We start from the raw sequence: 18,053 nt of genomic DNA, 5'->3' as shown, positions 1-18,053 counted from the left end.
TTCACTTAAAAAGTAAAAGAAAATTGACAAAAATCCAATTGTTTTTACTCTTGTAAAAAGCCGCAAACAAATAAGTGGGCGATTCTGCACTTAACCGAGAATTTTTTCAAAGAAAAGGTATCCTTCATTATAGAAAATTATCTTTGAACAACCAACAAGATAAAATTATGCTTTAGCGATAATTCAGTAGCGAAATAGCGATGCAGGCATCCATCCAATTATGTTTAGCAATTTTTATATAAATTATAATAATGATCTGAAGTAGTTATTTACTCTTATGCTTCCATTCAGCCATGTTTAGCCTTTTTTATATAAATTATAATAATAAAAAAGTATTGTATGAAATTAACTTTTCATCTAAATTAAAACATCAATCTTAGATAGTTATTTACTGTTATACTTCCTTTCTTGCATTAGGGTTGCTGCAATTACTTTTGGCAGCACTGGCATCAACGATAGTTTGGCGATTTTTACGGTCCTCAAAACCAAATAGTACCAAAAAAAGTATAGGAAAGAAGAATGACCCATAATATAATTAATTAATTTAAATTTTTAATGGTTTAAACGGAGATACTGTTAACAGTTTTGTTTTGAATTTTTAAATGGTTTAATTTGAAGATTAAGTTTATTTAGTTATGTAAACAAAATTAACATTAAAAAAATACAACTCAAAACAGAAAGAAAAAAAAATATTTTGTGAATATTATTCTTATATTTCAATAGGCTTCAACGAGGAAAAAAAAAGTTTTAAAGCTGTATACTTAGTTTATTTTTGCACTACAGCAATTTTTTTTAATGCGTGAATTAACATTATATTTCAGATTATATACAATTAAATTACATACTGTTGTGTACAAAAAAATTCTAAATTACTGTAACACCTATTATCCCTGCTAAGACCTCATGCATCTCTCTGTCTTCCATTTTCCATAGAAAATGTGCTTTATTCTGATAGTAATTTGTTCATCATTGCACGATACACAAACTAAAATCTTTTTGGGACATAAAATTCAGTTGCCCAGAATTGCACAAAAATGGCATTGCACACACTCTTGACTTTATCCATGTACGCTGCTAAAGTTCTAGCTAGTAACCTTTATCGCCTTACCAAAATGTCGCCAAACTACCTGTTACCATATTCCAAAGATTAGCCCAAAAATTATATAACTTTCTTCAAGGAAGTAAATTTGTTTCTATACAAAAATAAAACACACAAATCTCACTGCATAATCAGTCTAAATAAATTTATTTCCCTTTACTCCAGACCTAAGTAAATTAATCAGCAATAACTTGCAGAAATAAGTGACTTTTGAGCTCTATCATGTTTACGTGGTGCCAGTTGAATGTTTTCTAACATTATTTAGTAAAGACTTTGATAATAGTGAAACAAGAAAATGTTGGAATACAGTTTATTCCAATTGTTGGAAAGGGTACAAAATGGATAAATTGGCAGTTGTGTGGTAAAAAAACCCTCAAGCTAATCATAAATTAAACTCTTTTTTTAACCTTTTGAAGCTGGGGCTTTGGTAGCAGTAAAAGCTACCAAAGGACGGGGAATCTTGAACCGAATGCTTTCCCCTTTTAAGAAATCACCTCCTATTTGCAACAAAGATTCTTGTGTGTAGTTTAATGGATTCTCAGAGGAGTGCATCTATGTCGCAAAAGGAAGACCTTTGAAAGAGATAAGTGGTTAAAACCCTAGGGACGTCAAATTTGACATTTCACCCCACTTTTAAGCCTGGAAAGTGGGGGAAAAAGACATGGCCACTAAAGTGGACAATCCCGTCTTTTCAAAGAGAGGACTCTATGGCCACTATAATGGCCATCCCGTCTTCAAAAGGTTAATCCTGGTATGGAATAAATGCTTAAACCATTAAAGGCCAATAAACATCTGTATAGCATTGTTCAATCTGTATCATCTGTATAGCAATACACATCTGTATAGTAAAGCCAATAAACATCTGTATAGCACTGTTCACCACATCCAGATTCCTATCTATTAAATTCATGTGAATGCAAATGTTTTCAGCAACATTACATAAAATCAGCAACTTTATACCTCTGGTACAATATTAAATATCCACAAGATGATAAGAACCTAATTTATTTGTGTCTTTGCTTTCAGTATGCATTCCCAATCAGAGTCGTAGCTAAGGTTTTCAGCGCCCAGGGACAACTGAAGATTTTGTGCCCCCTACTGCTTGCCAAGGATGGAAAACATTTAATTCTAAAATGTCGTAACATCAGTTTGGCGCCCCTTGAATTCTACGCCTGGGAACAGATGCTCCCCCTTGCCCCCCTCTAGCTACGCCCCTGTACCCAATTTAATAAAATAGTTATTTATTCATGAAGCTGTACACATCATTAGGGTTGCCATCTAGGGCTAATCTTTACAGTACGGTACCCCTTGGTTTTTGTCTGAAAAAAATTGTCACGTGGTATTGGTTGTCCATGAAATCTGGAAGCCCGCAGCATGAAATAGGTTTTTCACGTAACCCTAATGTTGATAATGTTGCCAAAACTAGACTTGAGGAAAATTTTGTTTTTTAATTTTTGTCATTAAAAAAGGGTTACAGTCAGAAGTCGTGGTTAATCTTTGGATTATGGTAACTTGGCGGTTTTTTGGCAAAAATGTGGCGACCAACCCTGCTACATCAACCTGCTAGTTTTGTTTTGGACGCCATTTTGTTTTCACGAAGTAAAGGTATGTTTTTCTTTTTTTTCCCCAACAATCTGCTAGCCGAATTACGCTTATACAAGAACTTTTATGGAACAAAAATGCTCAATCATGACGAAGATTAGGTGTGAAATTGGGAGAAAGTGCAGAATCAATGACTGCTTGCCGCGTTTTTAAGAATTGCACATACACGGTATCATCCATGTACACGTCGACCTATTTTCACTTAAAAAAACATCCCAGAATTGCACAAAAATGGCATTGCGCACACTCTTGACTTTATCCATGTACACTGCTAAAGTCCTAGCTAGTAACCTTTATTGCCTTACCAAAATGTCGCCAAACTACCTGTTACCATATTCCAAAGATTAGCCAAAGTCGTTAATTTGGACACCCATAATCCAGACCTCAAAGCTACAAACTTTCTGCGCATGCCTCGTATTGACGCATGTGCATAAGACCTTTACGGCTGCGAATACGCGTGTGCGCGTGCAAAATACGTTTACGAATGCGCATTTAATGTATAACGGGCGGTATAAGCTAAGCTAAAATTATCTAATTCAGTTAATGTTGCAGATTGCGTTGTTCCTTAATCTTCGAATTGGATTTGGCTTATTATTTTTTGCAGACTGTCAGAGCAATTTTATAAAAGTAAGCTTGAACTTTCGATTATGTCAAATAGAATTTCTGATATATATTTACTAATATGTAAAGGATCTACAAAACGAAAGTATGTTTCGAAGTCCATTAAACAAAAAGTGGAATCGCAGCAAAAAATGGATAAAGGCATATCCTTCGTTTATCTAAACTTTAATGTTTGTTTATCTAAACTTTGTTTATCTTTAACGCTGTGGTGCACAATGAATTGGAAGTTGATCTGTCAGCACTATCCTTATCTTCAGGGCAGATGTTTTTATTTTATTTGGCTTATAATTCCTTACTAAATGTAGTATTTCATCTCGATGTACTCCGTCTTTGATACGATTTAAATCAAATTCCTCGTCATTATAATTCGCTTCCGATAGCGAAGAAAGTGACAGAGGTTATTGAAAACAAAAAAATTTCAATTGACAAATTAGTCGGTATTCTCGACACAGCAATCATAGGACTTCAACAGCGGAACTTTGTAACTGAACAAGAAATTATGTCTGTTTATAGAATTAAAGAGAATGTATTATCACATACAAAACGAAGCAACTTAAACAACTTACATTGAAAGAAATGTTTAATAAAGTAAACAAATAAATATTAAGCTGTTTTTTTCTGGAAATTTTGATACCCTTTAGATCATAATTGTTCTTTATTTCATAAATTACGGTTTCATATTTTTAATTTTATAATTTCTGCATGCCATCTTACCAGATTTAAACTGATGGTCTATAATCTGGAAAAATCGATAATCCGGAATCGCCAAAGTCCCGACGAGTCCGGACTTTTGACTGTATTTCTGTGAATATTGCAAAACATTCAATTGTGATAAATTTAGATTTTGGCTATTTTTTGTAATAGTAGCTCTTTCGAATGGACCTAGGCTTTGGGTTCTTACCATTCTTTTTAATTGCTGTGTTTGGTTACATGTACGTGGTATGGTCTTGTATTTTGAACTTGCTATTATTTTGCCGTGGTTACCATCACTCGAGTATGTCGTGGTGACTAAGAGGATGAATGTTGATGGGTTGGATTATGATGAAATTGTGAATTTGAAGTTATTTTATGAATTGGATAATGGACAAAAGATGTTTGATTTTTGCATGAAAGTTGGTTTAATTGCTGATAGATATGAATGAGCCGAAACGACGAAAAATTTAATTGAATTGCTTACCTGGAGGATGGAGGAAATGGTGGTAAGCCTAAAGGTATGCACATGAAAAAAAGGTATGTTAAAAAATTGACATTTAATTTTACTTGTCTCCGTGTAGTAAAAAGATTTGTTTAATATTATATGTATGTTAGGTTAGGAAATATGTATTTTTGATTATTTATTCCTCTCTATTTGTGTATTTTTGGTTATTTGTTTGTCTCTGTGTGGTAAGATAATGGTGAATTTTTTCTGGTTACCATAATAGTTTTAACTTTGTTTTAGCTTCCTGATTTTGTTTAAGTGAAAATAGATAGATGTGTACATGGAGAAAGTTAAGGCAGTGTGCAATGCCTAGTTTGTGCAATTCTCCGATTTTATTTATTTATTTATTTTTTTTTTTTTTTTTTTTTTTTTTTGAGTTAATATAGGTCGATGTGCAAATGGACACTGAGTTTGTGTAAATCTTTGACTTCCTATTTTGGTTTTGTGCAGTGCTGATCTTGGAGTAAAAAAAGAAACAATTCGCCAAGGGGTACCATAGAGTAAATTTTTACCCCAGCTAGTCAGAGTTCATGCCATTTATCTTTAGCATTAAATGACGCTCCATTAACCAAAAAGAACAGACTTTTGTAACCCACAGATGTTAATAAAGTTCTCAAAATAATTATTTTTTACAGGAAAAAAAGAATTTACTGACAATATACAAGATCATTTATACATCAGATACACCTATAGATGAACTGCATATGACAGCAGACTTCAAGAAACTGAGTGCAGATTCACCCACTGCTTGGCGCGTTTTGAAGAATTGCACCATGTATCCATCCATTGCACCGGTATCTATGCATTGACCTATTTTCACTAAAAGTCAAAGAAAATTGGCAAAAATCGAATTCTTCTATCTATTCTAATTCCTTTATCTGTTATGTCTTATAAAAAGCGCCAAACAATTAGGTAGGCGATTCTGCATTTCACCCTATTTTCCCTATGTAGAGAGCGTGAAAAACATAATACTTAAATTCACAACATCGATCCACTTTCAAAATAAGGTGTTAAAAATATAATATTAAGATCTTAAATGATTTAAGTGCATAAATTATTCGCATTCGCTCACGAAAAATCACAACTCTTTAATATTAACATTAAAGTCAACAGTTTGAAAAACAAAATACCTATGATTTATGTTACTTTCACTACGGAAGTACAATGTACTTACATTTTTGCTTTCAACACGAGAGAAAAAATTTCTTTCTCACACTCTGTCCCACTTTTGTAGATTTAATCTAAAAATAATGTCAGACTGACCGAAACAACGTAAATTGTTTATTTCAGCACGATAAAACATAGTCTTTTAGCTAGATGTGCGAGAAAGATGCAGCTCAGTGGTCAATGCTTGGTGCTACTTATTTTATATTTCCTGGCTCATTCAAATTTTGTTAATATAGTTATAGACAAGTGATTTGGCTAAGGAAGATGGTTGCAATTTACATTTCCTTTATCTATTATGTGCAAACTAACGCTGAACTAAACCAACACATAACTCAACTGTGGTGGCCCAGTTATTGCATGAGTAATAATTTTTTTATTCAGGTATTTTATATTTTTGCATGTGTTTAATTATTTCGTAAAATTAACTTTAACTTTTAGATAATATTCATATTTATATTTCTTTATTACTACATGGCAAAAAGTAGTTCATATTTATATTTATATTTCTTTTAGGCTGAATGGCAACGAGTAATGATTATTTTGTTTTTCTGTTATTGTTATTCTATTAGAAGCTCATTTTAACGGCTGAAAAATAAAAGCAATAAATACTCTTCCTAATCATAATTTAGTTTGAATAGCAGTAGCTAAATCTACGGAACCACTGCGTTTAAGGAACATGCGTCCACCCTCCATGCATGTGTTTGAAGTATGAATCTGTTTAATACGAAGGGTCTTAAAACAATCATGCTTACTCACACAGGAGAGAAACATTATGTGTGTGAAGTATGCAAGCGGTCATTTAGTCATAAACATAGTTTAAATTCGCATATGCTTATTCACACAAAAGAGAAACCTCATGTGTGTGAAGTATGTAAGCGGTCATTTAGTCATAAACATAGTTTAAATTTGCATATGCTTATTCACACAAAAGAGAAACCTCACGTGTGTGAAGTATGTAGCAAGTCATTTAGTCGAAAGGATGATTTAAACAAGCATATGCGTGTTCACACAGGAGAGAAACCTTATGTTTGTGAAATATGTAAGCAGTCATTTAGTCATAAACGTAGTTTAAATCCACATAGGCTTATTCACACAAAAGAGAAACCTCATGTGTGTGAAATATGTAGCAAATCATTTATTCAAAAGTGTAATTTAAACAAGCATATGCTTGTTCACACAGAAGAGAAACCTCATGTGTGTGAAGTATGTAACAAGTCATTTCATCGAAGGGGTGATTTAACCAGGCATATACATATTCACACAAAAGATAAACCCTATGTTTGTAAGGTATGTGAGAAGTCATTTAGTCGAAAGGATGATTTAAACAGGCACATGCGTGTTTACACAGGAGAGAAACCTTATGTGTGTGAAGTATGTAAGAAGTCATTTAGTCACAAGGCTATTTTAAATAGTCATATGCTTATTCACACAGGATAGAAACCTCATGTGTATGAAGTATGTTACAAGTCATTTAGACTTAAGTATACTTTAAATTTGCATATGCTTAGTCACACAAAAGGGTGCTAAGAGAAACCTTATGTATGTGAAGTATGTAACAAGTCATTTAGTCTTAAGGGTAATTTAAGTGTGCATATGTGTATTCATACACGAGAGAAACCTCATATGTGTGTGAAGTATATAAAAAGTCATTTAGTCATAAAGATCATTTAAATACACATATGCTTCTTCACACAAAAGAGAAACCTCATTTGTGTGAAAAAGGTAAGAAGTCATTTAGTGACAAAGGTAATTTAAATGTGCATATGTGTATTCATTCAAAAGAGAGACCTCATGTGTGTGAAGTATGTAAGAAGTCATTTTGGCAAAAGAGTGGTTTAAACAACCGTATGCATATTCACTCAGGAGAAAAATCTCGAGTATGAAAACGTAACAAATCATTTAGTCTTCAGTGTAATTTAAATTTCCATACACTTATTCACCTAAAAGAGGAACCTTGTCTGTTAAATATGTAAGAAGTCATTTGTGCTAAAAGGTATTTCAAATGCGCATATGCTTATTCATGCTAAACCGAAATTTTAACACTATTAAATATTAAGCAAGTCATTTAGACAAAAGGCTGATTTAAACAAGCATGTATGTGTTCAGAAGTGAACCTTTTCTGTGAGTTATGTAAAACGTCAGATACAGGAAGATTTATTTAAACATATATATTCACATAAGAGAGCAATCTTATGAGTTATATCAAATTATGTATACTGAAGATGAATTTGAACAAACATAGTTATCTGTACAGAATATATAGACTTTCTCTTTTTTTCTTGTATTATTAAGACTCTTTTACTAATGCTGTAAGAACTTGTGTATGTCTGAAATTAACCTCATTATGTTAAATTAACCTCAAGGTTGATTCAGTGACACTAGATAGCAGAATTTAGAAATCTCAAAATTCTTTGAATTTAGAAAGGCACTATTTTGGATTTCCAGACATGGCCAGTGACAAAGTCTTATCAGTAACCCTGCATGAGGTATGTAAATTTTCATTTTATTAAAATAACTAATAAACCATTTATTTGTTTCCATAAGAGAAAAACTTTATGCAAGATTAATTTCCAGTCATTTTAAAGAAGTGCTAAATTAAAGAAGCAGTGGCATCACGTCATCTTATGAAATCGAGTTTTAAAGCAGCATATGCCTTAGCTGATTAAAAATGTTTAGGTTTTATGTGATTATGGCAAAGCCTCGAGGACTATCTGCATAAGAGGAGAGATGCCTTTGTGGAGGACTTTCTAATGGAAACTGGCTCATACACACATTGCACATGTAGAAAACCATGAAAATGCCCATGCAGCCAGCCTGTTTGCGGGATTAGAACCTCTGAAAATTTTTAGATTGTTTCTCTTATTCACAGTCAGATTTCTACATTTCCTCCAACCTTCACTAAATTTCAGTCTTTTATACTATCTCAGATGTAACTTGTGTTAAGTTTTTCAATCATTGGCAGAGATTATCATCAGAAGAAATTGAAGCCTTAAAAATGTTTCCCAGAACAATCTGATTATAATGTAATTTTGGAGTAGAATAGAAACTATCCAGATTTGATATTTTGTCAGCAATTTTGTAGTTTTAATATCTGTTCTGGAACTATGTCTAGCAAGCTTTTGTAAAATAGGACTTTTAAAGGTAATTAGGCTTTGCCAGATTATGTTAAAATTTTATGTCATGGGATTCATTGATGTAAGAAGCTTTTTTAAATCTGCTTATTTTGTTTAATAAATGTTAATTGCTTCAAATTATAACAAGAAATGTTTTCTTATAAATTATTTGCTCTTGAGAGCAGAATAGATAAAAATATTGAAGTTATAAAGATATTTATATAATTCATTCTAAAATTGTTTTTGGCACTTATGTATTAATGCTACATTGTTAGTAGAAACTGCCAAATTTCCAGAATGTGCCAAACTGGCAACCATGCGTATAACTATTCTTAAGGTAACCATGTTTATAACAATCGTTTAATCAAGCAACATCGCCATTTTTATGTGTTTTCTTTTTTGTTGTGTTCCAAATTAAAAACATATTGTGATATTTTTTGCTTTAAACATGGTTTTAAAATATGAGCTTGAGGAATTTGCTAGTAATGAAACTAACTGCTGTGAAATTTCTGCAGGAATACAGAATTCTGGTGAAAATTTTCTAAAGGGAACAATGAGTTAATGCATTTCCTAAATAGGTGATGTTGCCCAAGATTGTATGAAGTTGAGTCTTAGCAATTCTCTGAGGTTTTTATAAGCAAAAACAAATCACTGTATACTTAGAACAATAACGCTAAAGCATTACAGCAAGGTTTCAAGAAGGATGTAAGTATTTTATATTTTTAATGTATCATGTAATTCCTATTTAATAATTCAGATTTGTGTTTTAAATTATTGGAATATGCTTTCTTTTCATGTGTTAGTAATGTTTACCGATTTACTATAATTATCAAAAGTTTGGAGATCTTTCCTAAAAAAAGGCACGAAAACCACCAATTGTGCACCTTATAAGAAATTTTTACTTTTTCATCTGCAAAAAATTATGAAATTCCACCAAGGTGGTTGCTTTTATACATAAGTAACAATTTTTTTTACTATTAGTGTTTTGGTAGTGAGGCTGGATGGCGGAATGGCTAGCACATCGTGCACTAGCACCACAGGTCTAAAGTTCGATATCTGAGCTGGACAGATTTGACTCAGCCTTTCATTCCCTGAAAAAGGTCATGCTAAAAGCTGACCACTTGTTTATCTGGTTGATCTTTACAATATGGTAACTGGTAGTTTGGCGACATTTTGGAGGCGATAAAGGTTACTACCTGGGACTTTGGTAATAATGTGAGCAGTACTCAGTTCCGATTACGCATTATTTTGTGTGAGGGAAATGAGAGATCATGGGATATGTCATGTGATATTAATGGACGAATTATGGTTTTTTATTCGGAAAAGGGGGGAAATCGGGAAAAAATCTGGAAATTTTGTATTTGGCTTTATTCTGTGTGGTGTGAAACAGTGTTCGTGAATTTTTGGATCCCATGGCCGTAACTAAAGTGAATTTGAAATGAGTATTTAGTGGTATTGAAAAGGGAAGTAATAAATGTTTCTTTAAGGTTGTGCGAGATAGAAATAAAGATGTTTTATTAAGTTATTTATTTTACCTAGTACCTTGCTGTGAAATATAAGTATGATTTTAAAGATCCTGAAACAGAAAGATGAAAAGTTTATCGGACACGTAATCAAGAATCTGAAGAAGATTAGGTAAGTTAGTATTTTTAATTATTTGAGGATATTATTTTTATGCATTGTTCTAAATGTAAGGTGGAAGTAAAGGAATTTGGTATTATTGGGAAAATTGTTATTAGCAATGATTTAGTTTAAAGTAATTAGGATTGTAAGCTAATTTTTATTAATTTAATGTATGTGCTCATTTATATTTTAAGTAGTGTTTTTGAATTTAATTATATTTTAATTAAAGGATAGTTATTTTGTGAATTTTATGTGTGTAGGAATTTGATATACGTTTAAGTTGAAGTAAACGTGTATGGAAATAATTTAAATATTTGATACTAAGTATTTGTAATGCTTGCTATATGAATTCGTTGGTGACGTGTATAATGTAATAGATGATTTAGAGGTAAACGTTTTTGGATATTTTATTTATTTTATATGTGGAAATGTTCATATTTGGAAAGGGTAAATACTTTTTCGCGATCAGGTAATTTCATATATGTTCTTTTTACCGGGTTTAAAGATTGAGCAAATTGTCATGTATTTTCGTGAAATTTTTCTAATTTATGAGAAAAAAGCAGTGTACATGGATATAGTGAAGAGTGTGCGCAATGCGATTTTTGTGCAATTCTGGGATGTTTTTTTAAGTAAAAATAAGTCGGCGTGTACATGGTTTATGTGTATGTGTTATTTTGAAAAACGCGTAAGGAGTATGGTATTGTGCACTTTTTCCCAATTTTGCAGTGAATATTTGTCATGATTAAGCAGTTTTGTTAGATAAAATTTCTAGCATAAGTGTAATTCGGCTAGTAGATTGTTGGAAGAAGTGTTCAGTAGATAAAAAGAAAAGAAACATGTCTTTACTTTGTGAAGACAAAATGGCGGCGGGGGAAAAAAAAATAGAGGGTTGCTGTAGGAGAGTTGGTCGCCAAATTTTTGCCAAAAAAATGCCAAGTTACCATAATGTAAAGATCAACCGTTTATCTGTACTTATGTATTATTACAACCAGCATATAAGAAGTTGCCAGATTTTCAGTATGTGTGAAATTCCGGCAACCATGCGCATAAAACATTCTTCAAGAATCCATGCTGATATCGATCTGTTATTCAAGCAACATCACCAATTTTTTACAAGTTTGACAGTTGTGGACAGTGATATTTTTTTGCCTTCAACACGATTCTGTAATATCACTGTGAAGTTTGCTAAATATGGAAGAAACTATATTAAAGTATCTGCAGGAATAAAGTTTTTTGAGACAAAAATCACTAAAGAGAAGAATAACGATGTGCATTTGATAAATAGTTTGTGCAATTTTTTTTAAACTCTCTTGAAGCGAAATCAGATTACTGTTTAACAGCGTTAAAACATTAAAGAAGGATTTCATGAAAAATGTAAGCTTTTTATTTTGTTGATGTGTTTTGTAATCTCTTTTTAACCGCTTGCCTCATTATTACGAGTTATCTCGGGTTCGTATATATTGCAGTTAATTATTATCCAGAGAAAACTCGGGCGAAGCAGAATTTGTCAGTACAATTTGTTTTATCACATTTTCACTCGGCCTGAAGGAAATAAAAGGAAATATTCACCTTTGATTGACAGTTTGCCAAGTTTTGCTCATTTTGTAGTTCTTTTGGCAGGTCTGGTCACGTGTTTACCTTATTGTATAGTATGCGTCAGTTGTGGATTAATAATGTATAAAGAAGAATAGTTGAGTTGGAAAAAAAAAGAAAAATAATGGCGATGATGCAAGATAGCGAAAACGATGATTTTTTAGTTAGTAAGTATGAAGAGGTGGACGTTTTCCAGATGTTGTTCCTGCTACTGGAAAAAAAAATCAAATCCAACGATACGGTGTACTCTGTGCTCCCGTAAAAGAGATTGCAGATGTAAGCCAGTAAAAAAAAAGACCAGTTACCAGTGTACACAATGTCAGGTATCACGTTATGTGGTCTCTTGTTTCAAAAACTATCATACAAAGACTAATATTTAACTTTTTTTTCATTTGCCTGAGATAACTCGGTATAGTAAACTGATATTAAAACTAAATGCTTTTACACCTGTAAAAAATTAGAAATTCAACTTAAAAACCTATATGTTTTGTTTTGTTTCGTTTCCTTGTATTTAGTAATAAAATAACAAAATGTGATGATTTTTTGAAATTTTTTCAAAAAAATTTGTAAGGGAAGCGGTTAATAATTAAAGATTGTAAATGTTTAAGTGTGCCCACTTTCAATATGTGGATATTGATGATGTATGATAAAAGGATGCCTACTCACTGTATTGATAGTTTAGGAAAGTTTAAAAAAAAGTCATGAAAATCGCCATCTCGCGCCTGATAAATAATTTTAAACTTTTCCTCATGTTAAAAACAGCCAAACTGTGCCATGATTAGGGTTCATACAGTCCTTAAGAGTCCTTAGATTTTTTGGAATCAATTTTTGGTCCTTAATTTCGGCCAAAATCAGCTGAAGGTCCTTAATTTTAATCATCTGAAATTTCTGTTTGTTTTTAGGACTGACATTTTGAGTGTGAATTAGCATTTTGGAGTAATATTTTTGGAGATTCGCTGACATATATGGTTATTGTTATAATTTGTCCTCATTTCTAATATAAATGGTCAGATATGCAAGTTATTAAGCAAGAAGTGAAACATAAGCATTTCGAAATTCATTTTTTCTAATGAAGAGCTCTTAAACAACTTTTTGCTTTTCGTGATGTGAATTGTTTTATTTAACGGTTCTAAATTTTCCGACTCGTCAACATTTTGCCGATTTTAAGATCAGTTTGTAATAGAAAGTTCCATTTTGGCAACTTATTATACAATATTTTGAATCTGAAAAATAAACAAGGTATAATGCTATAAAGCACAATTTATAAAACAGTTCTTAATAAAAGCAAAATTAGCTATGTAATTGGTAAAAGTATAGTTTAGGGTACCCCTTGGCGAAACTTGGTGATTTTTGGCGGTACATAGATACCAATTTTGTGCAATTCTTTGACTCGTTATTTTGGTTTGTGTAGCGGCGATTTTTGTTTTGCCAAAAATCGCCGCTACACAAAGCCAAAATAACAAGACAAAACAGTTGCACAAACTCGGTATCCATGTACACATCGACTCATTTTCACTTAAAAAAAAATCCCTGAATTGCACAAAAATGACATTGCGCACTCTTTTGACTTTAGCCATGTACACGACGACCTATTTTCACTTAAAAAAAATCCCCGAATTGCACAAAAATGGCATTGCGCACTCTTTTAACTTTAGCCATGTAAACGTTGACATATTTTCACTTGAAAAAAATCCCAGAATTGCACAAGTTTGCATTGCGCACTCCCTTTACATTGTCCATGTACACATCGATACATTTTCACTTAAAAAGTCAAAGGAGCACCAAATTCTACAATATAGGCAAACAAAAAGTACATAATCTCAATAAAATACATTCTAAACCAAATAATAAAATAACATAAAAAAAGAAAAAACATGTTATACATTTAAGCACTACCAAAAGCAAATATTCACTTACCATGATTTTCGAGTTCGCTTCGTACACCCAGAGCCACGTAAAAATCAAAATATCAATCATACTCAAATGACTTTTTTCAAACCAGGTACTCTTTCTGATCGAACGCTTCACATACTGTCCATCTGAACCTTTCTTCCTACAAATCCATTCAAATCCGTCTAAACGGTTTTTGCATTCAACTAGACGCATATCCTTCCTACATACAGGACACTTATAATGCTACTAAGTAAACCTTCATTTACACACCAGTCAATTAAAGCTCTTATCCCCTTTTGCTCCAAATGGTACAGAAACTTCAAATTAATCTTACTACATTCGGCCATTCTACCGTCTAAAGAATCAAACCAACACACACCACAAAAATGCTTACAAAACATCCCATGATTCAAAATTTCCCAGAATCATGCACCCGGTCACGTCACATTAGGGTTTCCATAACACTCAACTACTCAGGCTACCATAAATGAAATTATTGAAATAAATAGCAATATTGAAATAAATAGCAATTATTGAAATAAATAGCAACTTTAAACTAGTAAAATGGTAAGATACAATAAAATTTTGTTTCTGCAGTGGAACAGAAACAACAGACTATAGTTGAAAAGATTGAAGACACTAATTGCAGAGATAGCTTCCTTATTCTTGGCATGCCTTTGTAGTGCAGGATATTACAAACTGTGCATATGCAGCAAATATTGATTAAGAAATGACTTGTGGTGAACTTTGACACCTCCATTATGATGCTCTTGGTGGTATTTTTCAATATCTATATATAATTTACAGCTGAACAAAGACAATATTCTGATTTCATAGTTGCACTTGACAGAAAATGTAATATATTAAAGGTAATAAAGCGATTGTGATTAGAACCATATTTTTTTACCCTTATTTTAAGAAATGCTGATGTCAGGAAAGCAAAATCGTGAGTGTATCATTTGCATACCAGCTAATATTCATGTAGATTAGAATTGTGATACAAAATGCAGATTAAAATGTCTTGCATGACACAGGTGATTAAAATGTTAAACATGACACAGGTGATGAATAGGTTTTGTGAATGGTTCAGTAAAGAGCCACTAAGTCATCAGATTTGGATCATGCGGGATAGGAAAGTTTTTCGCCTGGGAAATTTTTGGATGCCCCTCCTCCTGGTTGTCCATCAATCCGAAGGAAACCATGCTGAAGTTAGTATGTCAGTGATGCATTCAGCCTGCAAGGTCAAGCAAAATATAGGCTGCTGAACTTGGAATTAAAAGAAACACAATACAACTCCACATGAAAATAGACTTAGGCCTCCAAGCATTCTGGCCAGTGGCCATCAATGAACTAACTTACTGTGATTTAAGCTGCCATCAGGAAGCATGCAGTATCTTGTTGGAAGTCTTCCCTACCACTTCTGCTTGGAAGTGTATTCTTTTCTGTGATAAGTTATTTATCAGAGTTTGCAGGATTTGAACATCTTTATATGGGCAAAAGAAACCCACATATTTACCAAGAAATTAAGAGCAATTCTCTGTGCATCATGCTTTGTGTAGGGATGATTGAAGACTACATCTTTCATCTGTACTTCTTTGAGGATTCCATGACCGAGGTTACTTATCTGGAGATGTTGAATGTGTTTTTCCATAGTTTCAGGATCTGGGCATCAACAGCATAGTTATTAGTTTACCAGTGCGACGGAGCTTCTGCCCACTTTGCACTTGCTCTTCGTAAATGCCTGTATGAACTGTTCCCTGGCAAGTGGATAGAACATGGCCCCCTACTCAAATTCAGGAGCGCCTTATTTTCAGGTGCATGGAATTCAGGATCTTTTAATACTTAACAATACCCTTTGGGAGATCAATAAATTATATATCAGGTAGAAGGGGTACACATGGGCAAGTCTGCTTGAAATTTTCCAGCATGTAACAACTGCAGCTCCTAAAGAAGATGAATAGGAGGACATTCAGGCATATTGTACTCTGCATGGATAACGGTGGTGCATATATGGACATTTTTGGACCAATAACTATAAATGTTATTGAAGATTCAATGAAATAATTGCACATCTAAAGGGACTTTCTCACTACCTTTTATTGTACCATCAGTTATGTGCAACATTAAATGTACTAGCTAGAACTTTTGTTTAGCCAGAAAATTATGCATATAATCCATTTTAATGAATTATTTTTAACATTCATCTAATGACAATATGTTTCGTTTACTCTAAAACAATTCCAAATGCTTGTTTGCATTAGCAAAATTCTGAGCCCAAAAAACACACATGAATTTGATTGTTCCATTAATACAAGCTGAATGACTGCTTTTGAATAGGAATTTGACTAAGTTGGTGTAAACTTTAGAAATGAAATTTTGATTTTTCACATGTGGCATGAAAAGTTTATCCAGTCAGAGACTCGAAAATTCTCAGAAGGTGTTTTGTTAATATTAGATGCTTAGAAACATTGCATAAAACTCAATATAGTAAGGTTTCCTGTCCTTGAAATGTTTTCTAGCATCCCATTTTATGGGATGAAAAATAAGATTCTGAAATTAAAAACAGCATTCCTTGTGTTGCAAATCTCACAAGAGATTATATAGTATCAGTTTAGCCTTTCAGTGCCAGTTATGGCTATACGTTCAGATATAAGTTTTTTACATTTAAAATAATAGTAATATTCAATAATATATATGTGTAATTGTTTAGAGAACGTGATTTTACTTTACAAATGATGCTTAATAAAAATGATTCAGCTTCTTTTTCTCTTTCTTATTCTGCTGATTTTTAACCTATTTAGAGATCTATATGCTTCATTTCCACCCAAATTCCTCTATCATTTCGCACAATATCCTTAAATTGCATATTTCATGCTTCGCAATGAACCTAAATATGGTTTAGTTGTAACAAATTTTAATTATTAGTTAGTGTTTCACATGAGTTTAATTCAAAATTCTATTGTGCTGTGTTTTAGGTTTCAAAATTAATTTAAAATATATTTATACCAATTTGGGTAATTTCTTAACTTTAATTGTTGGCTTTACATTGTGTTCAATTTTGGAAATTCAAATGAAATTTAAAAAGGTAAAAGAAATTTTCATTCTAGTACCTGTTTCTCCTAAAATTAATTTAATTGTGCATTTCTAGATATTTTCATATTTTTAATTACAGCTTTCAAGATCATGGTGATAATTATAAAGAAGTGCTGCAGAAGTTTCATAAGAACAGAAGTCATTGCAGTGCTTATGTAATTGAAACAATTGAAGATTAAATCTGAGAGAGTTCTTCTAAAGGCAAAGTTTTATTGCATATATAACATATTCTTGTGGTTTCTCATGAGAGTAAATTGATGTATCTCTTCCCAAATTTGACCTTTGACTTTAAATGAACTAGAACATTTAACACATATTTATTCATTTAACACACATTCTCACTAGTATGTGTAAAAATATGTTTATTTTTAGCAAATTTAATTGTGAATAAATAGTTACAAATATTGCATTTGTATAATTTCTTGCTCTGGATAAGCATTTTTTTCTTTAATAGACTTATCTGTACGACTGATTTACAAACTTTACATCGATGTATTTTGAGCCCTGCATCTGTAACCATGTTTATTTAAATCATGCCTGTATGCAATGATTTGTCACATACAGTACATTCTTGTTTTCTGTTATTATTTTGATTTAAATATGTGTTTTTGCATTACCTTTTGTGTGTCCATTGTATGAGTATATGCATGTGGAATCTCACCTGTATGTAAAGTACATGTGTCTTTAGTACACTTGAATGTGAAAATAACTTACCACCTATATCAGTCATATGATTTCTTATTTCCTTTGATATACATGTCCCTGTAAAGTGAATTCCAGTAAAGCTGGTGTCTATATATACTAAATACTGGTGTTTTCTTTTACAAGCCAGGCTGCATATGTATTATAGCACTGATCATTCAGTTTTTTAATAGAGACATGTGCATACATACATTATTGATGGATGGATACAGTAATTAGTTTTGTAACAGCTTTTTGTTAAATTTGTGTCTAATTTACGAGACTTTTATTTTATTTATTTTACTTTTTGTTGTTGTTCAAAACTAGAAAGTGCTTGCACTAAATGAATATGTGGCTTTGGAATTAATAC

At 32.2% G+C, this 18,053-nt stretch overlaps 2 protein-coding genes across 3 annotated transcripts in view; one reads left to right on the top strand and one right to left on the bottom strand.

Moving 5' to 3' along the window:
* LOC118204520 (WW domain-binding protein 4) overlaps window positions 1-5,984 on the bottom strand; it is a 37,296-nt gene extending 31,312 nt beyond the window's left edge. The window contains exon 1 of the mRNA XM_085824286.1: window positions 5,695-5,984. Within this exon, the coding sequence (XP_085680412.1) occupies window positions 5,695-5,696 (2 nt within the window). The 5' untranslated portion in view covers window positions 5,697-5,984. The remainder of the gene's footprint in view (window positions 1-5,694) is intronic.
* Window positions 5,985-6,232: 248 nt separating this feature from the next.
* Window positions 6,233-17,409, top strand: LOC118180023 (uncharacterized). 2 transcript variants are annotated; one of them, XM_085824287.1, is made up of 3 exons: window positions 6,233-8,173; window positions 9,316-9,505; window positions 17,082-17,409. In XM_085824287.1, the coding sequence occupies exon 1, from the start codon at window positions 6,396-6,398 to the stop codon at window positions 7,122-7,124; it is 729 nt and encodes a 242-aa protein (XP_085680413.1). In that variant the 5' UTR covers window positions 6,233-6,395; the 3' UTR covers window positions 7,125-8,173; window positions 9,316-9,505; window positions 17,082-17,409. The 2 variants fall into 2 exon arrangements, with proteins under 2 accessions (XP_085680413.1, XP_085680414.1); XM_085824288.1 differs by lacking the exon at window positions 9,316-9,505.
* The last annotated feature ends 644 nt before the right edge of the window (window positions 17,410-18,053 follow it).

This window comes from Stegodyphus dumicola, chromosome 9 (genome assembly GCF_044657685.1).
Source record: "Stegodyphus dumicola isolate Sdum_Otavi_A_Nest chromosome 9, ASM4465768v1".
Lineage (NCBI taxonomy): Eukaryota > Metazoa > Arthropoda > Arachnida > Araneae > Eresidae > Stegodyphus > Stegodyphus dumicola.
Note: the sequence above shows the minus strand (reverse complement) of the source record. Positions and strands in the feature narration are given on the sequence as shown.